Source organism: Trachypithecus francoisi, unplaced genomic scaffold (genome assembly GCF_009764315.1).
Source record: "Trachypithecus francoisi isolate TF-2019V2 unplaced genomic scaffold, Tfra_2.0 Lachesis_group14, whole genome shotgun sequence".
NCBI classification, from domain to species: Eukaryota; Metazoa; Chordata; class Mammalia; order Primates; family Cercopithecidae; genus Trachypithecus; species Trachypithecus francoisi.
This window is the reverse complement of record NW_022681459.1, coordinates 31762520-31786511: the sequence shown is the minus strand read 5'-3', so window position 1 is coordinate 31786511 and position 23992 is coordinate 31762520. Positions and strand designations below refer to the sequence as shown.

At 45.6% G+C, this 23992-nt stretch overlaps 1 protein-coding gene across 7 annotated transcripts in view; it reads left to right on the top strand.

Moving 5' to 3' along the window:
• MCM3AP (minichromosome maintenance complex component 3 associated protein) overlaps positions 1–18990 on the top strand; it is a 53445-nt gene extending 34455 nt beyond the window's left edge. For 3 of the 7 annotated variants that reach the window (XM_033232678.1, XM_033232680.1, XM_033232679.1), the window contains exons 21-30: positions 1045–1198; positions 2427–2516; positions 6179–6437; positions 6660–6757; positions 7880–8270; positions 9375–9632; positions 10143–10272; positions 12196–12402; positions 16210–16360; positions 18695–18990. In XM_033232678.1, the coding sequence (XP_033088569.1) occupies positions 1045–1198; positions 2427–2516; positions 6179–6437; positions 6660–6757; positions 7880–8270; positions 9375–9632; positions 10143–10272; positions 12196–12402; positions 16210–16360; positions 18695–18853 (1897 nt within the window). In that variant the 3' untranslated portion in view covers positions 18854–18990. Of the gene's footprint in view, positions 1–1044; positions 1199–2426; positions 2517–6178; positions 6758–7879; positions 8271–9374; positions 9633–10142; positions 10273–12195; positions 12403–16209; positions 16361–18694 lie in introns of those variants that run through there. The other 4 variants (XM_033232681.1, XM_033232682.1, XM_033232683.1 and 1 more) reach the window with 4 other exon arrangements.
• The last annotated feature ends 5002 nt before the right edge of the window (positions 18991–23992 follow it).

The window sequence follows — 23992 nt, the reverse complement described above, 5'->3', positions numbered from 1 at the left end:
CCATCACTGTTACTAATTCCAGAACACCTTTTCACTTAAAAAGAAAGCCTGTATTACCCTTTTTTTTTTGAGATGGAGTCTCACTCTGCCGCCTAGGCTGGTGTGTGGTGGCGCGATCTTGGTTCACTGCAACCCTCGCCTCTCAGGTTCAAGCAATTTTCCTGCCTCAGCTTCCCAAGTAGCTGGGATTACAGGCGCACACCACCACGCCTGGCTTAGTTTTGTGTATTTTTTGTAGAGACAGGGTTTTGCCATGTTGCCCAGGCTGGTCTTGAACTGGGCTCAAGTGATCCACCTGCCTTGGCCTCCCAAAGTGCTGGGATTACAGGCGTGAGCCACTATGCCCAGCTGTTGATTCATTTCTTCAAACAAAATAGCTGTCTTCTCATTTGCTAAGTTCATGTCACTTAAGAATTCTTAAGGTCTCAGGTATGAGAAATTTGATCTGTAAAAAACATGTATTTCAAACTCTAGGGATGTTTTCTATTGCTGAAAATCTTAATGCTTCAGAATCTTAAGTCACATTAGAATGAGCCAGTTCCATGAGTGCCCCCTCCTCCTGCCCAATTAAGAACAAGTAGAAGCCGGGCGCAGTGGCTCATGCCTGTAATCCCAGCAACTAGGGAGGCTGTGGAGGGAGGATTGCTTGAGCCCAGGAGTTTGAAGCCAGCATGAGCAACATAGTGAGATTGAGTGAGACTCTATAAAAAAATGGAAAAATTAACTGGGCGTGGTGGCCCATGCCTGTAGTCTCAGCTACTGAGAAGGCTGAGGCAGGAGGTTTGCTTGCTGCGGTGAGCCAAGTTTGTGCCACTGTACTCTAGCTTGGGCGACACAGCGAGAATTTGTCTCAAAAAAAAAAAAACAAAAAGTAAAAGATCGTTGCTCCATTTTAAAATGACAGCCTGTTTTGTGCAAGTCAGCTTCATAGGAAGATTTGGTATCTATGGATGTAGGTCTTACATTTCTTTTCCTGAAAGTCTTTATGATTCAAATTTAGATTCTTCAAGTGTTTTATTGTTATTATTTTTTTTAAATCTGTAGAATTCTAGCAAATTGGTTAAAAGTCAAGTTCATGGGAGATGAAGGCTCAATGGATGACACATCCAGCGATGCTGGTGGGATTCAGACACTTTCGCTTTTCAACTCGCTTAGCAGCAAAGGGGATCAGATGATTTCTGTTAACGTGTGTATAAAGGTGAACTATAATTACTTTGTGTTTACTTCTGTGTTTTCATTACTTTCACTTACTCCCATATATCACTGGAACCATGCAAATACTGCTTATTCCCTAATGTGGTTTTGAAAGACTGCGGGAGGCTCAGAAGCAAGTATTATATGTCTCCATATATGTCTTTTAAAAAATTATTATTATTATTTTTGTTTTTTTGAGACGGAGTCTCTCTCTGTCGCCCAGGCTGGAGTGCAGTGGCGCGATCTCGGCTCACTGCAAGCTCCGCCTCCCGGGTTTACGCCATTCTCCTGCCTCAGCCTCCCGAGTAGCTGGGACTACAGATGCCCGTCATCTCGCCCGGCTAGTTTTTTGTATTTTTTAGTAGAGATGGGGTTTCACCGTGTAGACCAGGATGGTCTCGATCTCCTGACCTCGTGATCCACCCGTCTCGGCCTCCCAAAGTGCTGGGATTACAGGCTTGAGCCACCGCGCCCGGCCTAAAAAATTATTTTTTTAAGCCAGTCAGATTTAGCAGGGGGCACCACGCCCAGCCTGCTTCTTTACTTTTTCTATTTTAATACTATATATTGGATTTCCTAAATGTAATACGTACACAAAACTTTTTAAAAATGAGGAAATGTAAAAGAAGTATGAAGATGATGATAAGAACCATCTATGCTCTTGCCATTCTGAGGTAACAGTAACTTCTTGGTGCAAAATTCTTCCCTTTTCCTGGGATTACAAAGTCACATTTCATTTACTGGAAATTAGTTTACTGTTCCTGTTACCTTCATTTTCATTTTTAATGAAAGTAGCACTTCCATGTACTTAAAAAGAAGTCAAATAATGCCACATGATTTAAAATGAGACATAGCTCCTCCTTCCTCTCTTAACTCCTTTCTTCAGGGCCTCATTTTTCTCGTGTTTCCAGATTACGCACTTACCCAGCCGTTTCTAAGTTTATCCATTTAAATGTTCTCTGCTGACTTCCCATTAATGTAAATGTATTCGTTACCTTATTCCTAAGTAACAAATTACCCCTAACATAGCAGCTTAAAATAAGTCTGTTATCATGGTTTCTGTGGGTCAGAAATCCAGGTGTGGCTTAGCTTGGGTCCTCTGGCTGAAGGTTTCTCACAGGTGGAAATCAAAATGTTGGCTAGGATTGTAGTCTCATCTGAAAGCTTGACTGAAGGGTATCTACTTCCCAGCTCACTCTAGTGAGCTTGTGTCAGGATTCACTTCCTTGCAGGCTGTGGCCAAAGACTTCCTCAGTTCCTGCCACATGGGCCTCTCCCCAGATGACAGCATGCCAGCTGGCTTTCATCAGAGTGAGCAAGAGGTGAGCCCAGATGGAAGTCTGAGTGTGTTTATAACCTAAACTTGGAAGTGACATCCTGTTGCTTGTTGGCTTCTGCCTGTCAGAAGTGAGTGGCTGGGCCCAGCTCATGGGGCAGGAGATCACACGTGGCCATGAACACTAGGTGGAATCAGGGGGACCCTCTTGGCGGCAGCATACCACCCTAGGTACAGCGTGGCCTCTTGTGCCATGGTCCTGCTCAACCTTCCACGTCTTCCTGGGATAGCTACACTATCACTTTATATTACTCCAGTGAGTGGGGTCATATTTTGATGGCTCTGTGACTGCTATTTACCTCAGAACCAGTAGTGTTCTATAACCACAATTATTTTCTTCTTGCAAGAAACAGAGTTGCCTTATTGTCTCACTTAACATAGTTCTCTTCATCTCTTTCATTTTTACTGGGGGGCTGTATATATCTCAGTAGAGTTTTCCAAATGTTCTATCACTTCACCTGATCCATATTCCCTCTGTCCGGGAACCCTCATCTGTGGGCTGGTCTCCAGGCAGCATGTGCGTTAGTGCCATCATTATGAGCACATGTCCCTGCTCCTCCACCTGGAAGCTCTGTGACCTTGGGCAAGTTCCCCAGTGTCTCTGCCACCTGTGTGTGGGTACTATTACTTCTTCTTCCTATTTTACTCAGAGACGGTAGAATAAACTGCCCAAGCCTGTGCAGGTGCTGTCTGGTGGAGATGCTCATCTGGCTCTTGTGAATAAAGTCAGTGCACACGCAGACTGCGTAGGACAGTGTCTGGCACAGGCCAGGTGCTTGCTCAGTGTTGCCATTAGCAGCAGCTGCTGCAGTATTTTTTCTTGGTTCAGCCCCTTGTTGGATGGCATATGTCATGGGAGGGGAATTTTCTGAGTACTTTCCATTATGAAAATGATTTTATTCACAAAATACCTTAGGCTGGGGGAAATAAAAAGAAAATGCATTTATTTTGACATTTGCTTCATAGTTTAGCTACATTTGTAAAATTATAGGTAGAAAATTATTTTCGTGGCCACGCATAGTGGCTTATGCCTGTAATCCCAGCACTTTGGGAGGCCAAGGTGAGCAGATTGTTGTGAGAGCAGAAGTTCAAGACCAGCCTGGGCAACACGGTGAAACCTGCCTATAAAAAATACAAAAATTAGCTGGGCATGCTGGTGTGTGCCTGTAGTTCTAGTAGCTTGGGAAGCTGAGGTGGGAAGATTGCTTGAACCTGGGAGTTCGAGGCTGCAGTGAGCCATGATCGCGCTATTGCACTCCAGCGTTGATGACAGAGGGAGACCCCGTCTCAATAAAAAAATAAAGAAAATTATTTTCCTTCCAGTTTTGTTCCACTGTCACCTAGCATCCACTGTTGCTGTACTATTCCTGTTCCTTTCTGTGTAGCCTGGTTTTGTTGCTCTATGGAAGGCTTTTCTGTCTGTTCATGGCGTCCTGAAGATTCACTGTTATGCCTGGCACTGGACTACCTTAACTCACTGTGCAGGGCTTAGCAGGTTCTTTCAGGCTAGAGACTCCTATTTCACTTCTGGGACATTTTCATGTCTTTATGACACTCTCTCTTTTTTCTGTTCTCTCTTGAGCTTCTATTAGACAGATGTTAGACCTCCTCAATTGATGCTCTGAGTTTCTTACCCTTTCTATCCTATTTTCAATCTCGTCTCTTCCTACTGTGATCTAAAAGATTTCCTTGACTTTATTTTCCAATTGTCCTACTGAATTTTTTATTCCATATATATTACTTATTTCCTCTTTATTCTTATCATGACTTTTTCATAGCATCTTATTTTATGGATGCATCATCTTATCTTCCTGAGGAAATTAGGGTTTTTGGGGTCTAAGTTTTCTTTGGTTCATGTATTACCTGGTTCCTCTTTTTTTTTCCTCTTTGTTATTCCAGTTTCTCTCTTTTCTGTTGGAGGCCCTCCTCGGAGGCCTTACCAAGGCTGTCTGTCTATATCTGAGTGAGGCCCCAAAAGGCTAGCCAAGAAGTTCTGTGTTTGGGGCAGGGTGGAAGGTAGCTAAATGGCAAGCCAGCCTTTTTGGAGGGACTCCCAAATGTCTGGATCTGGATGTCTGTTCCCTAGACTGTTCAGTTTTTCTGGAAAGGACTTGTGCCATCTGCTTTCTGGGGAGCTGCTGGTATTCTCAGGGTAGGGTCAGGAGTGGCATGGCGCTGAGTCCCTTCCACTGTGTCTGACCATGGCCCTACATCTGGGTCCTCTCAGGACTCCTGTTCAGGGGCCCAGAGGGACTGGTTGTGCATAGAGGTTGCCTGCAGTGGTGGGTGCCGATAGGGCCAGGCTCTGAACATCACCTTTGGCTCCTGGTGTCTTCAGGGCCTGGGTATACAGGACTTTTGCAGGCTTAGTCAACCTGACTCCTTACACACTGACACCTGCAGCCTTTAGGTATGGCATCCTCTGCTTCCCTAACACAGGGATTAGTCACATCTATTTGCTGCTTTCTAGAAATATATCAGAATCCCTCATCTGCTGCTGGCGTGGCTTCCCTCTTTCTATTATTATGGGCTTATATTTTTGTTTGTTTTTGTAGAAATGGGATCTTGCTATGTTGCCTAGGCTGGTCTTGAATTCTTGACTCTTGGCCTTAAACAGTTCTCCCACCTTGGCCTCCCCAGATGCTGGGATTATAGTCATGAGCCACTGTGCCTAGCTTTAACTGTTTTTATACCTGTTTAAGGTTAATTAAAATTATAGTAATATGGGCAAACACAATTGTAGCTGGGTGCTAAATTACCTGTTGACCTGGCTGTTTCTTGCACTAATTCTGTTGCATTAACTCTCATTTTTGTTGCTGTGAATTTAAAATACGAACATGGGGTGGGTGCAGTGGCTCACGCCTGTAATCCCAGCACTTGGGGAGGCTGAGGCAGGCTGATCACTTGAGGTCAGGAGTTCGAGACCAGCCAGGCCAACATGGTGAAACCCCGTCTCCATTAAAAATACAAAAATTAGCTGGGCGTGGTAGTGGGCCCCTATAATCTCAGCTACTAGGGAGGGTGAGGCAGAATTGCTTGAACCCAGGAGGTGGAGGTTGCAGGGAGCTGAGATCATGCCACTGCAAACCAGCCTGGGTTACAGAGCGAGACTCCATCTCAAAAAATAAAAAGTAAAATAAAATAAATAAAATATAAACATGTCTTATATCTGAAGGGCAGATATAGAAATTATTTTTCTAGTGTGACTGTCCTCTGAATATATGAAGAAACAATGTTATTTGACGTTTCCTTTAAAAAGGAATTCTGAAGCTGGGCATGGTGGCTCCATACACCTGTAATCTCAGCTACTCAGGAGGCTGAACCAGGAGGACTGCTTGAGCCCAAGAGTTCAAGACCAGCCTGGGCAACATAACAAGACCCCCCTTCTCAAAAAAAAAAAAAAAAAAAAAAGATTAGGGGGAGTCTTTGCTAACAGTTGGATTTAGGGAAACAGGGGTCAGGAATTAAAATAACTACAGGAAGTTAGATAACTACAGGGTATGCCCAGCCGTGCCCTTGGAGGCCTGTCTGGAGTACAGTCAATATTTAGTGCATGGAGAGCTTCGGCTGCACTTGCTCTGGGGCAGATCAATCACTGCTGATGCGTCCCATGGTGCGTCTCTCCTGATGATCTTGATGCTGTTGCAGGTGGCCCATGGCGCCCTCAGTGATGGTGCCATCGATGCTGTGGAGACACAGAAGGACCTTCTGGGAGCCAGTGGGCTCATGCTGCTGCTTCCCCCCAAAATGAAGAGTGAGGACGTGGCAGAGGAGGACGTGTACTGGCTGTCGGCCTTGCTGCAGCTCAAGCAGCTCCTGCAGGCCAAGCCCTTCCAGCCTGCACTTCCTCTGGTGGTTCTTGTGCCTAGCCCTGGAGGGGACGCCATTGAGAAGGAAGTGGAAGATGGTTTGTGAAGGAAGTCTCGTTTATGAAGCAGCATGGTTTAAAAATGGGTGGAGGCCCTGGGTCTGAGGATGGTCCAGTAGTTTTGGGGTCAGGAATCACTGAGACAGCAACCCCTATGGTTACTGTCCACTGCAGGACTGCGTGCGGTCAGCACAGTGAGATGTATTAGCAGGTGTGCTGAGAGCAGAATGCGAGTGAGCTTCATCTGTGTCTCTCTTAAAGGTCTGATGCTACAGGACTTGGTTTCAGCTAAGCTGATTTCAGATTACACTGTTACCGAGATCCCTGATTCCATTAATGATCTACAAGGTTCAACTAAGGTAAGGTTTTATCATTTTTAACGGTCTGTCAAGATATTTTTTTTCCCCTTTTGCTGTATCTTGAATTGAGAGTATATTAGCCTTAGCATTTTTTTTTTTCTTAAGAAACAGAGTTTTATTCTGTCACCCAGTTTAGTGGCAAGATGACAGCTCTCTGCAACCTCAAACTACTGGGCTCACACAATCTTCCCACTTCAGCCTCCCAAGTATATGGGACTACTGTGGTGTGCCACTGCGCCTGGCAGCAGTTGTATGTTTTATACAGATAACTTTCTAAAAACATAAGCAGAAATCAAAATAAAAAAGATAAAATTTGTCCACAGTCCTGGTATCTACAAATTAAATTGTTGATGTAAAATTTTTTAGTGTTTTTGTTTCTATGAATTTAACATATGAACATATATCTGAAGGTCAGATACAGAAATTGTTTTTCTAGGGTAATTGTCCTCTGAATACGTGAAGAAATAATGTTATTTGATGTTTCCTTTAAAAAGGAATTCTGAAGCTGGGCATGGTGGCTCCTACACCTGTAATCTCAGCTACTCGGGAGGCTGAAGCAGGAGGACTGCTTGAGCCCTGGAGTTTGAGACCAGCCTGAGCAACATAGCAAGACCCCCTTCTCAAAAAAAAAAAAAAAGGGGGGGTGGGCAGGGGGAGTCTTTGCTAACAATTTAGAGAAAGAGGTGGCAGGAATTAAAGTAACTATAGGAAGTGAGATAACTGTAGGGTGTGAAGGTATCTTGGCACATAGTGAAGCTGTTAGTCCCTTTGAAAAAGGAGAAGACTCCATTTCTGTGCATGGTGAAGGGGATGTTCAGGGCTGGTTTCCTGAGGGTGTGGGCGCTTCCACGGGGCAGCCATGCAGGTCACACTCCTCCTCAGGCCAGATGGGATCTGGGGGCTCTCTTTAGTGCCCCTCCTGGACATGTCTCCTGAGCCCTAGAAGGCTTAACTCAACTGCACAGGACACTTCTGTTCCCCTTCCTACTACAATTGAGAGCCCAGTACTCTGGTGTTACCTGCTGTGGGCAACCTTGGGGGATCCAGCCCTTTCAGAAGGCTGTTTTTGAAAAACAGTGTGAACTCTTCAACCAGGTCTGTTCTGACGGTCTTTGTTCTCAGGTTTTGCAAGCGGTGCAGTGGCTGGTTTCCCACTGCCCCCATTCCCTTGACCTTTGCTGCCAGACTCTCATTCAGTACGTCGAAGACGGGATTGGCCATGAGTTTAGTGGCCGCTTTTTCCATGACAGAAGGGAGAGGCGTCTGGGCGGTCTCACTTCGCAGGAGCCTGGCGCCATCATTGAGCTGTTTAACAGTGTGCTGCAGTTCCTGGCTTCCGTGGTGTCCTCTGAACAGCTATGTGATCTGTCCTGGCCTGTCACTGAGTTTGCTGAGGCAGGGGGCAGCCGGCTGCTTCCTCACCTGCACTGGAATGCCCCAGAGCACCTGGCGTGGCTGAGGCAGGCTGTGCTTGGGTTCCAGCTTCCGCAGATGGACCTTCCTCCCCTGGGGGGTACGTGCTTGTGCTGGGGAGGTCTGGTGGGTGGCTGCAGTCAAACCTCAGGCTTCCTTCTCACTGTAGTAACTGTCTGACAGGTGTTGGGCACCAGTGTGAGGGCTGCACATCCACCTCCACTGGGCACATGCGTGTCTCCATGCTGTGCTCGCCTGCACCTTCCTTTGGGTTCATGGGCCAGAACAAGCTGGGTTTTGTGGAGTGGGGGCTGTTAGCCTTTCCTGACCAGCAGAGCAGTCCATGGGATTTCACTCAGCCCAGGAGGAAAGTGACAAGTGGTACTGGGAGGAACACCAACCCTGATCCTGTCCTGCCTGCCCCGCAGAGTCCCTGTTTTCAAACAGACAAGCCAGGGGCAAAGAGCATGGGGACCATGTAGCCCTGTCCCCAAGCCATGGCCATGGCACTCGGTGCTGATTTAATGTTTCTTTTTTGTCAAAGAAGCCTTGTTCTGTGGCTCTGGCTATGCCCCGTTCCTGGCTGTCTTTGGGCTGTTTTGACACAGATCCTACAGGCCATCTGGCTGGCTCAAGCCCAGTATGGCATATGGGGCTGCTCCTTCCCATGCAGTCAGAAGGGAATGAGCTGCTTATCTGGCAGAAGTTGTGGCATTAGCATAGACACTCCCCTTTGGGCCTCAGGCACCCTTCTGAATTGTGGGGTGTGGTCTGTAGTAGGTCTAACTCATGCTCATTATTGAAAGAACCCAAAGGGAAGCAAACCACTCAGCACAAGCCCTCCGTGCTGTGGCTAGGTTGGGGTTCCCCAAAATAAGCTAAAACCACTTATACCAGACTCATCTGGGTGCTTGTTAAAATGCAGATTTCCTAGGCACAACCACAGGCCTGTAGAGTCAGAGCTTCTGGGTGGACCTTTACTAGCAACACTGTTAAGGGGGACTGTCTGCGTCCCTCACCTAGACCCTGGGAATAAGCTGCTCTTCCCTCAACAACTGTGGTTCCGCTGTGGTTAGAAAGCAGACTTCTCAACTTCACAGTTAGTTGCCTTCTCCTAAGAAAATACAGAGTTAAAAATGTTTTCATGTACATTTTCACCTGTACTTTGGCCAAACCTGTAACTAATGAGGCACTTTCTCCCTAGCCCCCTGGCTCCCCATGTGCTCCATGGTTGTCCAGTACACCTCCCAGATCCCCAGCTCACGCCAGACACAGCCTGTCCTCCAGTCCCAGGTGGAGAACCTGCTCCGCAGAACCTACTGTAGGTGGAAGAGCAAGAGCCCCTCCCCAGTCCATGGGGCAGGCCCCTCAGTCATGGAGATCCCATGGGATGACCTCATCGCCTTGTGTATCAACCACAAGCTGAGAGACTGGACGCCCCCCCGGCTTCCTGTTACGTCAGGTAGTTAGAGCTTGGTGCGATGGGATCAGCTCCTCACAAGACTTTCCTGGTCTAGTTTCTGCAAAGGAAGATGTTTACTTGATGTTGCTGCTTTTCTTTTGGGTCCCTATCCTTCCTTTCCTTAGGACTTCCCTCTTCAAGTGAGTGACCTAAAAACATTGAGACAAGCTAGGAAGGTTCTGGTAGAGCCTGAACTCACCTCCCTGAAACAGGCCCCCTAGGGTGGCTCTTAGAGAGGATTTTGTGGCTTTTGAGTAGTCATTACTGGCCCTGCCAGTCTGGACTTTGAGTGATGCATGGACACTGGGAGCCTATTTAACCCAAGTGTGGAAGTCACATAATTGTGTGACTTTAATCAAAGGGCTTGCACTTAAATCAGTGAATTTAAGCACATGCCACCTGTCGCTCTTTAAATATTTGTACCTGTTTTTGTTTTTGTTTTTTTGAGACAGGAGCTTGCTATGTTGGCCAGGCTGGCCTCTTTTATCTGTTTTTGTATTGTTTTCTCAGAGGCAGTGAGTGAAGATGGTCAGATATGTGTGTATTTTTTTAAAAACGATTTGAAAAAATATGATGTTCCTTTGTCGTGGGAACAAGCCAGATTGCAGACGCAGAAGGAGCTACAGCTGAGAGAGGGACGGTGAGGTTCATGTTCAGTATGTTTCTGTTTCTTGCTAAACTGTATTTTTCTTCCAAAGTACATAGAAATTAACAACTTACATGCCAAATCCAGTCCATTGTGGACAGACTGTGACAAAGCCTCAAGGAACAGATCATTCCCTGCAGTAGAAACTGTTCTAGAGCAAAGTTACAAGCATCTCACGTCATTTATCAGGCGAACCTGACCCTGAAACCATACCTAACCAGGAGAGTACAGCTGACATTTCATCTCACTTCCAAATCTGGTTCCAAAGCACAGTACCTAAAAAAGTCACAAGTATGCTTTCTCCCAGGATAAACAATAACAGTGAAAATCTATTAATGTAATTTGTTCCCATAATAGAAAAATAAGTGGTAATTTTAGCAGGTGTTGAAATACATTTCTTAAAATTAATACCCATTCGTGATAACATTTCTTTGTTTTGGGTAATTTCTTTAGCTTGGGTAAAAAAAAAAAGTCCTAACTTGATAAGGCTACCTAACATAAAACTACCAAAATAGAAAAAATTCATGCTTCTTGGTAGAATGTTAGGAACAGTGGAATCAGAACCAGCCTGTTGTCCCGGCTACTATTCACTATTGTCCTGGAAATCCTGACCAGCAAAGGGATGTGGGATAGACAGGCACAAATACTGAAAGGAAGGGGAAACTGTCATTTCCAGACAGTACAGTTGTCAGTCCAAGATAATCAACAGTCAAGTCCATAGAACCATTCTGAGTTCAGTAAGGTGATCAGATAGATAGATCCACAACATGTAAAAAAAAAAAAAAAAAAAATTCTCATTCGCAACAATAAACCCTTAACATATGAGTTCTCAGGGCCTATATGTACAAAGGAAACCTGAACCATTGAGGTTCAGACTAGGTTGTTGACAGGATACAATGCTGTGAAGATGTCAGTTCTGGTACTGATAAGTTCTCAAATTCATCAGGATAAAAACATATGCAGCAATTGCTGAGAAAGTTATAAATAAGACGGCCGGGCGCGGTGGCTCAAGCCTGTAATCCCAGCACTTTGGGAGGCCGAGACGGGCGGATCATGAGGTCAGGAGATCGAGACCATCCTGGCTAACACGGTGAAACCCCGTCTCTACTAAAAAAAAATACAAAAAACTAGCCGGGCGAGGTGGCGGCGCCTGTAGTCCCAGCTACTTGGGAGGCTGAGGCAGGAGAGTGGCGGGAACCCGGGAGGCGGAGCTTGCAGTGAGCTGAGATCCGACCACTGCACTCCAGCCTGGGCCACAGAGCGAGACTCCGTCTCAAAAAAAAATAAGACTAACAAGGTTTGCTTGGCCTGTTACCAAAACATATAGTAAAGGTCCAGTACTTGAAACCATGAGGGGATGCCAGAGTAGATGAATGGATCAGAATAAAGAGTCAGAATACGTGACAAAAGTGTTACGCCAAATTATTGAAATCAGTGGGGAAAGGACAAACATTGGCATGTGTTTAGAAAAAAATGTCAGATGCCCTCTCTCTCACTGTTTGTAAACATTACTTCCAAATGTATCCAAGAGCTATCTATAAAAAATAAGGACCTTGCCAATACTAGGGAAAAACAGAATCTGGAACCCTAGGGTGGGAGGCAAGACATGAAGCAGAGAAGCTCCAAACCCCAGCTGCCTCGTGAGAGAAGCTTCCAAGAGGAACAGGCAGTCTCAATGCCTCTGTGCATAAGGGTCACTACAGTGCAGGGGCTGCCTTCCCTCTTTGCCCCACTCCCTGACTTGATGGAAGCTTGGAAGTAGGCATGGGGCCGGCATGAGCTGTCCCAGGAGAGCACATGAGTCTGAGGCACATGTTCTTACATGTTAATGCACATGTACAAACGTATCTACATGCTTTACATGATGCCGCAGAAGTATTTTCTTGACCATAAGCATTTCAAATCATGTACTTACAGTTTGGGAATAAAGCCTTTTCATCCTTCTGCAAACAATTTTCCCATACCATTGCTTCACATGCACCGTAACTGGAGGAGGAGCACAGAGGGTGGCCGAGAGGGGAGGATCCCCCGCACAGAGGACCTGATGCGAGGAGCTTCTGCTGAGGAGCTCTTGGCGCAGTGCTTGTCGAGCAGTCTGCTGCTGGAGAAAGAGGAGAACAAGAGGTGAAGCCCACTTCCTTCTAATCCATGTGTGTGGTTTAGTCTGCTTTATGCTGTGAGGGGAGACTGGTTATTGCTTGATTGATGTAAGACAGCCAGGATGGAGAAGGGAAGGTAGAGTATTAGCAACAGTTTTAGTGCTGTAACTATTTAAAAGCTCTTTGAAGACAGAAGCAGTGCCCTAGATAGTATGTTTTTAAGTGAATTTCATTTATTACTTATTATTGAAAGTCAGTGTTAGGGTTTTGTGGGAAATTCATGTGGTTAAGTCTCAAAAGATGGTGAGTGCTGAACAGTATGGCTGGCCAGAAGCACCCTGCCCTTGGGAGCCTGAGGCATCGGTGGATGATCCCATGCTGTGAATGGGCAGGAGCTGGGGCTGCCCCTCCTCTGCATTGCCCACTTTTCTCCTTCCCATGCATACCTTTCCTTTGCTTTCATTTGATGGCCATGTTTACCATTTTACTGAGAAGTAGAATCAGGAGTAAGGGACCTTCCACAGGTTGTCCTCTGCCTTCCCTGCCGTCCCAGCCACATCCAGCATCCTCCCTCTATCCCCATCCTGACCCTCTTGTTGCTGGAAAGGAGCCATGCAGCTTGTAGTCAAAGTCAGCCCTTCCCTGGGCTGGGATCTCATCTCCCACCTACCCAAGGAAATTCATTCAAAGAGTATCCCTCGTGTTACCACCCCTCCCCATACTAGATGGTGCCCATCAGCAGCACACAGACGTGAAACATGCTTCCCTGTCTTGGCCCCATTTCCCTCTTTAGCCACCACTTCATGTTTCTGCCCTCTTAATAGTAAAACTCCTCAAAAACGCTTGTGATACTCACTTCTCCAGCCTTTCCCGGTCTCCTACAGTTGGCTCAGGGCTGAACATGACCATGAACCCCAGTCCCTGATAGCATCCAATACTTGATCCTCCCCTCCTTGCTCCTAGGATGTCTGTGGTCCCCCTCCTGCCCTGCTGGATCCTCCTCATCCCCCAGCTGCCCCCCGGATTCATTCTCTCAACCTCTCCTCTGCATCATCTGTACCTCCTCCTCAGAGATTTCATCCAGTTCCATGGATTTTTAAATAACATCACTATTCTGACAGCTCCAAATCTGACAGACCTCTGAACTCCACACTTGAACATCCTACTGCTTCCTTGATATCTTCATTAGACATCTATTGGATGTCTAGTAGCCACTGCAAAGTTAACATATCCCAAATCCAGTTCCCAGCTTTCTTCCAACCAACCCCTTCCTTTGGTGGTCCTCTGTTGATGGCGGCTCCATCCTTCCAGCTGCCTAGATCAAGTGTGTTGGAATCATCCCCTCACATCAGCCCATTCACATATCCTATTGGCTTTATTGAAAATACATTCAGAATTGGACCATTTGTTATGACTTCCATGGCCACCACCTGGCTCAAGCCACTATCATCTTCCTTCTGGATTATTACAGTAGGCTGTAGTTTAGTCTTGGTAGACCTGGTGGGTGCCTTTCAAGTGAGTTAAGATGGAGGTCATGTCACTTGCTTGCTCACAGCCTCTCAGTGGTTTCCCTCTTTCACCTTCATTCAAAGGCAAACTTCACAGGGGTGGCCAGGGCCCTCAGTGATTTGCCCCCATTTCCTCTGACCTCTGCTCCTTCCTTGAACATGGTAGGCGGCTCACAGTTGGGCCTCTGAGTTTGCTGTTCCTTTTGCCTGGGACTGTCCAGCCCCCTCCATTCTCCCCAGCATCCCCACGGCTGATCTCGTACTCACTTCAGATCTCTGCTCAAAGGTCTGCTTCTGTTAGGCCCTCCTTGCCCATCCCCGACCTTCTTGTTTCCATGGCTCTGCTTTGTCTTTCTCATCTTCAAACCATGTTTCTCTTGTTATGGGTTCCTTGTGTGTCTCTCCTCACTAACGTCTACATTGCTTAGGGCAGGGCCTCTGTTTTGTTTCAGTGCAATAGTCCTTGTACCCAGAATGATGCCTAGCATCTGGAGGAGGCTCGATGGGTATGTGTTGGAAGGGTGAATGAAGGTGTCTGATTTCTCAAATCAGTCTCTATCATTTAAGTGGTTTGGGATAAGATTTTTTTTTTTTTTTCCTTTTTATTAGATAGAGTCTCACTCTGTTGCCCAGGCTGGAGTGCAGTGGCATGATCTCGGCTCACTGCAACCTCCACCTCCCAGTTCACACAATTCTCCTGCCTCAGCCTCCCAAGTAGCTGGGACTACAGGCGCCCGCCACCGCGCCTGGCTAATTTTTGTATTTTTAGTGGAGACGTGGTTTCACCATGTTGGCCAGGCTGGTCTTGAACTCCTGACCTCAGGTGATCCACCCGCCTTGGCGTCCCAAAGTGCTGGGATGACAGGCATGAGCCACTGCACCTGGCCAAGATTGTTTTTCTTGAAAAGACTGGTATATGGAAGTAGACAGCTCTGGAGTACGTTAGGTGGCAGTGGCATATTATTTTGAGTTAATTTTAAGCTATAAGCAGCAATCCACACATTTGGAAAACGTCAGAAGAATTAATTATAGATGCATAAAACCAAGGTAAATTAAATAAGATAAGCCAAATAAGACAATTACAAGTAATGTTAAGTAACACATAGAAGCAGTTGTTTTTGGATTAATGCCACCTTTTTCATTAAATATACATTGGAATTGGATTTATAAATTAAAGGGAAGTGGTTTTTGTTGTTGTTGTTGTTTTCTGAGATGGAGTTTTGCTCTCGTTGCCCTGGCTGGAGTGTGAGGGTGTGATCTTGGCTTACTGCAATCTCCGCCTCCCGGGTTCAAGCAGTTCTCCTGCCGCAGCCTCTCAAGTAGCTGGGATTACAGGCATGTGTCACCATGCCTGGCTAATTTTTTTATTTTTAGTAGAGATGGGGTTTCACCATGTTGGTTAGGCTGGTCTTGAACTCCTGACCTCAGGTGATCTGCCCGCCTCGGCCTCCCGAAGTGCTGGGATTACAGGCATGAGCTACTGAGCCCAGCCTAGTTTTTTTTTTAATTAAGCTTTATTATATAGGAAGTTAATAAATTTTTAATAAGTACATTTCTGCTGCTTAGTTGATGTAGTAATTTAGTTATATTCTTAGTAAAAAGCAAAGGCTTAAGGCTGGGTGTGGTGATTCCTGCCTATAATCCCAGCACTTTGGGAGGCTGAGATGGGCAGATCACTTGAGTTCAGGAGTTGTAGACTAGCCTGACAATACAGCAAAACCCCGTTTCTACAAAAAAATACAAAAATTAGCTGGGTGGCATGTGCCTGTAGTCCCAGCTACTTGGGAGGCTGAGGTGAGAGGATCATTTGAGCTTGGGAAGTCAAGGTTGCAGTGAGCCAAGATTGTAACACTGCACTCCAGCCTGGCCAACAGAACAAGACTTTGTCAAAAATAACAATTAAAAAATTGGCCAGGCACAGTGGCTCACTCCTGTAATCCCAGCACTTTGGGAGGCTGAGGCAGGTGGATCCCCTGAGGTCAGGAATTCAAGACCAGCTTGGGCAATATGGTGAAACCCCATCTTTACTAAAAGTACAAAAAATTAGCTGGGCATGGTGGCACGTGCCTGTAATCCCAGCTACTCAGGAGGCTGAGGCGGGAGAATCACTTGAACCTGGGACGCAGAGTTTATGCTGACCTGAGATCACGTCACTGCACTCCAGCCTGGGCAACAGAGTGAGACTCTATCTCAAAAAAAAAAATTAAATTAAATTTTAAAAAAGCAAAGGCTTAAAAAGTTTTTAAATACATATAGAAGATTAATGAACAATAGTTAACTTCCTAATGCTCAAATATTTTTGAATTTATTATATATTGTTTCAGGTTTGAAGATCAGCTTCAGCAATGGTTGTCTGAAGACTCAGGAGCATTTACAGATTTAACTTCCCTTCCCCTCTATCTTCCTCAGACTCTAGTGTCTCTTTCTCATGCTATTGAACCTGTGATGAAAACATCTGTAACTACTAGCCCACAGGTGAGAAGTATACATTTGGCATTTTACATAATAATTAAAGATTGAGAGAATGACTGGGAAAAAAAAGTAGTATCATGATTTATCCTGTGATATTATGACCAATAAATTATTAGCTCAAATTAGACCTTTTTTTAAACTTTATCCATATCATTGTTACAGAGACCCAACTGATTTTGAGTTTCTGCCTATGGAATAAATGAAGAATAGAAATGAAATATTCTTTTTTTTTTTTTTTTTTTGAGGCGGAGTCTCGCTCTGTCGCCCGGACTGGAGTGCAGTGGCCAGATCTCAGCTCACTGCAAGCTCCGCCTCCCAGGTTTACGCCACTCTCCTGCCTCAGCCTCCCGAGTAGCTAGGACTACAGGTGCCCGCCACCTCGCCCGGCTAGTTTTTTTTTTGTATTTTTAGTAGAGACGGGGTTTCACGGTGTTAGCCAGGATGGTCTCGATCTCCTGACCTCGTGATCCGCCCATCTCGGCCTCCCAAAGTGCTGGGATTACAGGCTTGAGCCACCGCGCCCGGCCGAAATATTCTTTTTTTTTTTTTTTTTGAGGCAGAGTCTCGCTCTGTCGCCCAGACTGGAGTGCAGTGGCGCAATCTCGGCTCACTGCAAGCTCTGCCTCCCGGGTTCACGCCATTCTCCTGCCTCAGCCTCCCGAGTAGCTGGGACTACAGGCGCCCGCCACCTCGCCCGGCTAGTTTTTTTTTTTTGTATTTTTAGTAGAGACGGGGTTTCACCATGTTAGCCAGGATGGTCTCGATCTCCTGACCTCGTGATCCGCCCGTCTCGGCCTCCCAAAGTGCTGGGATTACAGGCTTGAGCCACCGCGCCCGGCCGAAATATTCTTAAGAACTGAGTAAGACCTGTACCTGTGTGCTGATGTGTAGTTAAGGGCATTAAGGTGATGACAGCAGCTTCTCTTGGAGCACATATTGTCTGAGCTTCGGCATTACCCAGACCTCCCTTCTGGGATTAATTTTTCCTGAGGAAAACTAATGAATGCGGAAGGTAAGCTCCCAAGTCAAGAGCCTCACCCAAGAGTGTTCAAGTGGTGAGTGGTCAGGGTTGCCTTTCAAAGCCAGATCCAACTGGCTCCAAAACCTAATGTCTTTTTACCTTACCATTCTTCCTTTAGTGGTTAAAGATGCAAAAACAGAGTTTCAATCACAAATATGTGCCACTGAACAGGTAAAAACTGGGCTCCTGGACTGGCTTTAGGAAGCCCTTCAATAGGGGAGAAAAGCAAATTAAAATAACTTACTGTTTCCATTCATCAGTTGGGCAAATACTTTAAAAATGTTCATGCCCTTTGAATTATCAATTCTGACCTAAAGAATTCTGACCTACCAGATATTCCCTAAAAATTAATGTATAAAAATGTTTACTGTAGCATTAGTTATATTGTATAAAAGTAGAAGCAATAAATGTTTGAAGATGGGAGTCTGATTAAACAATTATAATACATTCACGATAGAATAGTTCACAGCCCTTGATGATGATATTTTCTAAAAATGACTGGCTGGGCACGGTGGCTCATGCCTGTAATCACAGCACTTTGGAAGGCTGAGGAGGGAGGATCGCTTAAGCCCAGGAGTTTGAGTCCAGCCTGGGCAACATAAAGAGATCTCATCTCTACAGTACATAATTAGCCAGGCATGGTGCTACATGCCTGTTGTCCCAGCTACTCAGGAGGCTGAGCTGGGAGGATTACTCGAGCCCAGGAGTTTGAGGCTGCAGTAAGCTATGATCATGCCACCGTGTTCCAGCCTGGGTGAAAAATGACTGACACTGGAAATTGTTCATGATAGAATACCAAGGCAGGCCGGGCGCGGTGGCTCAAGCCTGTAATCCCAGCACTTTGGGAGGCCGAGACGGGCGGATCACGAGGTCAGGAGATCGAGACCATCCTGGCTAACACTGTGAAACCCCGTCTCTACTAAAAAATACAAAAAACTAGCCGGGCGAGGTGGCGGGCACCGGTAGCCCCAGCTACTCGGGAGGCTGAGGCAGGAGAATGGCGTGAACCCGGGAGGCGGAGCTTGCAGTGAGCTGAGATCCGGCCACTACACTCCAGCCCGGGCGACAGAGTGAGACTCCATCTCAAAAAAAAAAAAGAATACAAAGGCAAACAGTCTGTATGCAGATACCAGCTGAATGTACGAGCTAAATGAGGCTGGAAGGATGTACAATGGATAATTTTTTTTCCCCTCTGTAAAAATAAATGACTACTCAGATGAGGTTTCTAACATGATCCAGAGCTAGTTCCTTCACAGAGAATAGGTCGTGGTTTATTGACATTCCAAAACTGTTTAGTTTCTTTTTTATTCAAATAGAGTGACATGACGAGGGAGCAGCTACAGCTGTCAGAGGCAACAGGAACGTGTCTAACCGAACGGCTAAAGCACCTGGAAAGGCTGATCCGGAGTTCAAGGGAAGAGGAAGTTGCCTCTGAGCTCCATCTCTCTGCGCTGCTAGATATGGTGGACATTTGAGCAGCTGACCTGTGGGGAGGGGGTCTTTCCCAAAGAGTTTCTGTTTTTACTCAAAATAATGTTATTCTCAGATGCTTGATGCGCTGTTGGAAATGTGATTATTAATCATGCAAATAAACCATTTAAGTGTCAAAGTCTCCCAGTTTTTCATAATGAAAAGTTGTTGCCCCTGTGTGACCTCTTCAATATTCTCCTATATTCATGACCACCTCAGATTGTCACCCACCAGCATATGCTCTGAGGCAGTTTGGAGCTTACATTTCCATGTGTAACAGGCGATTCTTTCTCTCAGCAGTCCTTGATGTGCCAGACATCAGTGATGCAGAGATAAAGAAAGACACGGCCTTTGCCTGCTAAGCCTACCCAGCTTACGTCCAGGAGAGTCAGCAGGTATTTATGTACATAATTCTCAGAGAATGTGCATGAGGCGTGGGCCTGAATTGGTAGCAAGGAAGAAACAGAGGATGGAACAGGGTCTGGTTGGGTAGAGGAGAAAGAATTCCTGGAGAGGAGTGCAGGGGTGTAGCTGGGGACAGTGTACTTGAGAGGACATGATGAAAGCTTGAAGGTACCAGCTTGGTTGTGTGGCCAAGTGAGGGGAACAGGCCAGCAGGGTGAGGTCAGAGATTCCTGTCACCTTCTTCTGAGAGCTGTGAGAAAGAGTTGTTGAAGATTAGGCAGAGAAGGGATCTAGTCACATTTTCATTTAAAAATGGCATGTGGGGCAGGAATCTTGCTACAGGCATTTGGGTGAAATTCAAAGGGAATAAGCCTAAGTTTGCTAGCAATTGGTTTGAAGAGGGGATAAAATTTGAGCCATATACAGAAAGAGGTATTAATAGACCTGGTGACGTTGCATATGACCACCAATCTTAAACTGGCACTCAGCATCTCCTGACTTAATCCTACATCCCCAGACTCTACTTCATGTCTTCTCATTCTTTTCAAACCTCTTAGATCATGTCCTTCTTATTTCACTGAGAAAACAATAGCACTAAGAAGAGAACCTCCTCCTCTACCAAATCTACCATCCAATCCCTGCTTCTCCAAACACACGCTACTCAACTCAGGGATCTTCAGTGATTAACTTCATGTAAAGACTTAATGCTATTTCTTTTTTTTTTTTTTTTTTTTTTTTTTGAGACAGTCTCCCTCTGTCGCCCAGGCTGGAGTGTAGTGGCCGGATCTCAGCTCACTGCAAGCTCCACCTCCCGGGTTCCAGCCATTCTCCTGCCTCAGCCTCCCGAGTAGCTGGGACTACAGGCGCCCGCCACCTCGCCCGGCTAGTTTTTTGTATTTTTTAGTAGAGACGGGGTCTCACCATGTTAGCCAGGATGGTCTCGATCTCCTGACCTCGTGATCCGCCCGTCTCGGCCTCCCAAAGTGCTGGGATTACAGGCTTGAGCCACCGCGCCCGGCTAATGCTATTTCTTAATCTTGACTTTAGACACTGTTGACTTCCTACAATGGAGGAGGAGTTAGCTTCTCTTATACTGTCTTTCCCACAACATACTATCACCCCCACCCTCGACACCCACATTTCCTCTCATATTAGTCTCCCTAAGCAATTTAATATTGGCTGAAACTTGCAATCACAGTTTAGTATAACTGTATGTTTACCATTTGCCGTTGAGCCCTTTATTGGTTTATGATTACATTTCCTTTAGGTACAACTTTTGATTTTTCCTGGAGTTAATAATTACATTGTTTTTCTCATTTGCTTGATTTTCTATGCTCCTGTCACTACTTCATCCAAAAGTCGCTGCCCTAAGTGTAAAGCTCTTCCCAACAAAGTCACGTGCATCAGGTAATATGCTCCACTTTCTCTTCAAGATGTTCCTCTGGGAACCCCCTGTCTTCCTGCCATAACTTGAACATTTCCTGGATTCCGAATCGTATTTTCTTCTTCCTTGGTTTTCTCTTCTTGATGGAGCCTGTCCTTTAGTAGCCTTCTGAGCTTGAATATCTATAATGTCTTTATTTCTACTGTAATATTACCAAATATATATTTGGTCTTTGTCTCTGCCTTCTGGTATACAATGCCTAAAATACCTGGAATCTCCAAAGTGATGTCTTTTTGTATGCTAGTAAGATGACTGATGGTGGACAGCTCCTGTGTAGCTTCAGGATAGGGACTGGTCATCTGAAAGACCAGGGCATGATCAGAGGGGTTGAAACTTTCAGCCCACCCCCCAAACTCCCAGAGGTTGGGGGAGAGGGACTGTAAGTGATGTTGATCACGAGTGGCCAACAATTTAATCAATCATGCCTATGTAATGAAGCCTCCTAAAGACCTAAAAGGACAGGGTTCAGAGACCTTGTGGATAGCCGAATGTGTGGGGGCTTCCAGGAAGGTGGACAGGAGCACATACACATGCTGGGAGAATGGCACATCTCAACTCCTTGCAGACAGAAGCTCCTGCTCTTGGGACACTTCTAGGCCTTGCCCTGTATATCTTTTCCTCTGGCTGTTTATTTGTAGCCTTTAAAATAGCCTTATAATAAATATGTGTTTCCCCGAGTTCTGTGAACTGCTCTTGTAAATTAAAGCCAAGGAGGGGTCTTGGGAACCCAGAAGGACAGGTAAAACAACCGGGTGTTTGTGATTGACACTGGACATGGGGCTCAGTCTTGTGGCACAGAGTCCTCAACTTGTGTGATCTGCTGCTATCTCCAGGTAGATGGTGCAGGATTGAAGCGGATACCCAGCTGGTGTCTGCTGCACAGCTGAATGCTTGCTTGCCAGTGGGGAGAAATCCTCTACATCTGGTGTCTGTTGTGAGAGTAAAGAAATGGTTTTTTTTTTTGGACTTATCTATCCTTATGTTTGATTCATCATTTGAATGGGAACAGAATTTTAGATTGGAAATAATTCCTTTGTGTTTTTGCTTTTTTTGTTGCTGGAAATTGTTGAGATCACCTCTATTCCTGGTGTTCTCAAATTTCTCAACGACATTACTTCGTATGTTGCCTCCCCATTCCCTCCCCAACCCCTGCCCAATTTATTGTGCTGGGCACTTTGTAGTCCTTTTCTCTAGTTTTTTATTGCTATTGAACAAATCACCCCAAATACAGTAGCTTAAATTTGAGGATTCAGCTGGGCAGCTTTCTGTTGGGATCTCTCATGCAGCTGTAGTCAGGTATTAGCTGAGGTTATAGTCATCTGAAGGCTTGACTGGGTTAGCAGTCCGAGATGGATCACTTGCATGGCTGGAGGTAATGTCATACTGTTTTCCCCAAATGTCTGGCTCATGCTGACGATGGGGCTCTAAGGAGCTTGTTGAAAACTGTCAATGGGTAGTCTGCCAGCTAATAGGTTTGTTTTTCTACTGGGTTATAGTTGCCAGTGCTTGCAGGACTTTTCTTGTGAGCCAGCTGCTCCAGAGGAATCCTTCCACTCTTATCTCATGCTATCTGGCTGAGTGGGAGAAGTGAGCCTGGACCCACATGTGTAGACTTTCACTCAATCCGTCTGCTTTCAGTGACCCTCAGCTATGCCTCATGCCTGAGGTAACACCTACTCTGATTCAACTACTGCAAACTTCCTCCACCCAAGTAGGAGAGGGGACCAGTGGTCACACTGTTCCTCACAAAAATTTTCCACCAGTTATTCCAATTTCTGCACCTTCCTGGTATTTGCTGGCAGGAATGGTCTCTTGTTGGCTTCACCCACAAACGTAAGTCTCAACTCTCTCTGGCTAAGTCAGTTATGACTTCTCCATCCGTCTATAATTTTGTTGACTTCTCTTGCTTACTGGTGTCTCCTCTCCCATTCTTTGTGCGTTTTTTTGGTCTTTCATTACTTTATGTGAGTAGGGTTTTGGGTAGGAAATGGAAGTTAATGTTTATGCTCAGTCTGCCATGTTTAACTGAAAACGTCTTTCAAAATTCTGCCATTAGGCTTTTCTCCCCATGTCTCCTGAGATAGCTCTTGTCAGTCACCAATACATTGTTTTGTTGCATCCAATAATAAATTCTCAGTCTTCATTTTGCAATCCCTTCAAAGCCTCAGCAAAGATCACCATGTCTTCACTTATATTATGACTTCATATTCCTCTGGTTTTCCTCCTCTCTCTGGCCATTCCTCTATACTGGAAAAGGTTGGTGCCCCAGGGCTCATCCTGGAACTTCTCTGTTTTATGTGCATTTCCTAATTCATCTTGTCCAATCTCATGATTTCAAACACTACCTGAAAGCAAATGACTCCCAAATTCCTATCTATCTCTAGCATTATCTTCTCTCCTGAATGCTAGCCTACTCAATATTTCACTTGAATGTCTAATAAGCATCTCTAGTATAACTTGTCCCCACTTAAAGCTGAACTTCCCAATCAAACTTTCCCTATTTTAGGTCAGATGCAGTGGCTCATGCCTGTAATCCCAACACTTTGGGAGGCTGAAGTGGGAGGATTCCTTGCGGCCAGGAGTTTGAGACCATCCTGGGCAACATAGCAAGACCCCGTGTCTCTACCAAACTTAAAATTAGCCAGGTGTGGTGGCACAGGCCTGTAGTCTCAGCTATTCAGGAGGCTGAGCCCGGAAGATGACTTAGCCCTGGAATTTGAGGCTGCAGTGAGCTAATGATTGTGCCACTGCATTCCCACCTGGGTGACAGACTGAGATCCTGTCACTAAATAAATAAGTAAAAGACACCTCTATTTTAGTAAATGACCACCACCATATACCCAGTTGTGCAGGCCAAAATCCTCAGAGCCTTCTGTATCTGGCTTAACAAGCTGGATGCAGTAGTATGCAAGCAGATAGGAACAGTGTTTTTTTCTCATGACTGCCCCTAGAAGCTTAACTGCGTCAATTCCCAGACGTAGTTTAGTTTTCTTTTTCAGACATTAAAAAGAGCGGGTTATTTTACTCATAAAAAGTCCAGTCCATTAAAATATCAAAACTCAAACTCTTCTCCAATTGAAACCTCTTCCCTCACCTAGATTTGCCAGGTTCAATGTGAGATTCCATCCAGGCTGAAGCCCCTTATTCCTATTCTTCATGTTTCTACATGGAGAAACTTATCTAGAGAAAAACTTCCAGCCTCTTTCTGCTTCCAGAGAAGTAGAGTGACTCATTTGGTTGAATTTCAACCAAATAGGGTGGAGTGCTCAAGCTCCTCTGGGTACTCTTTCTGGGG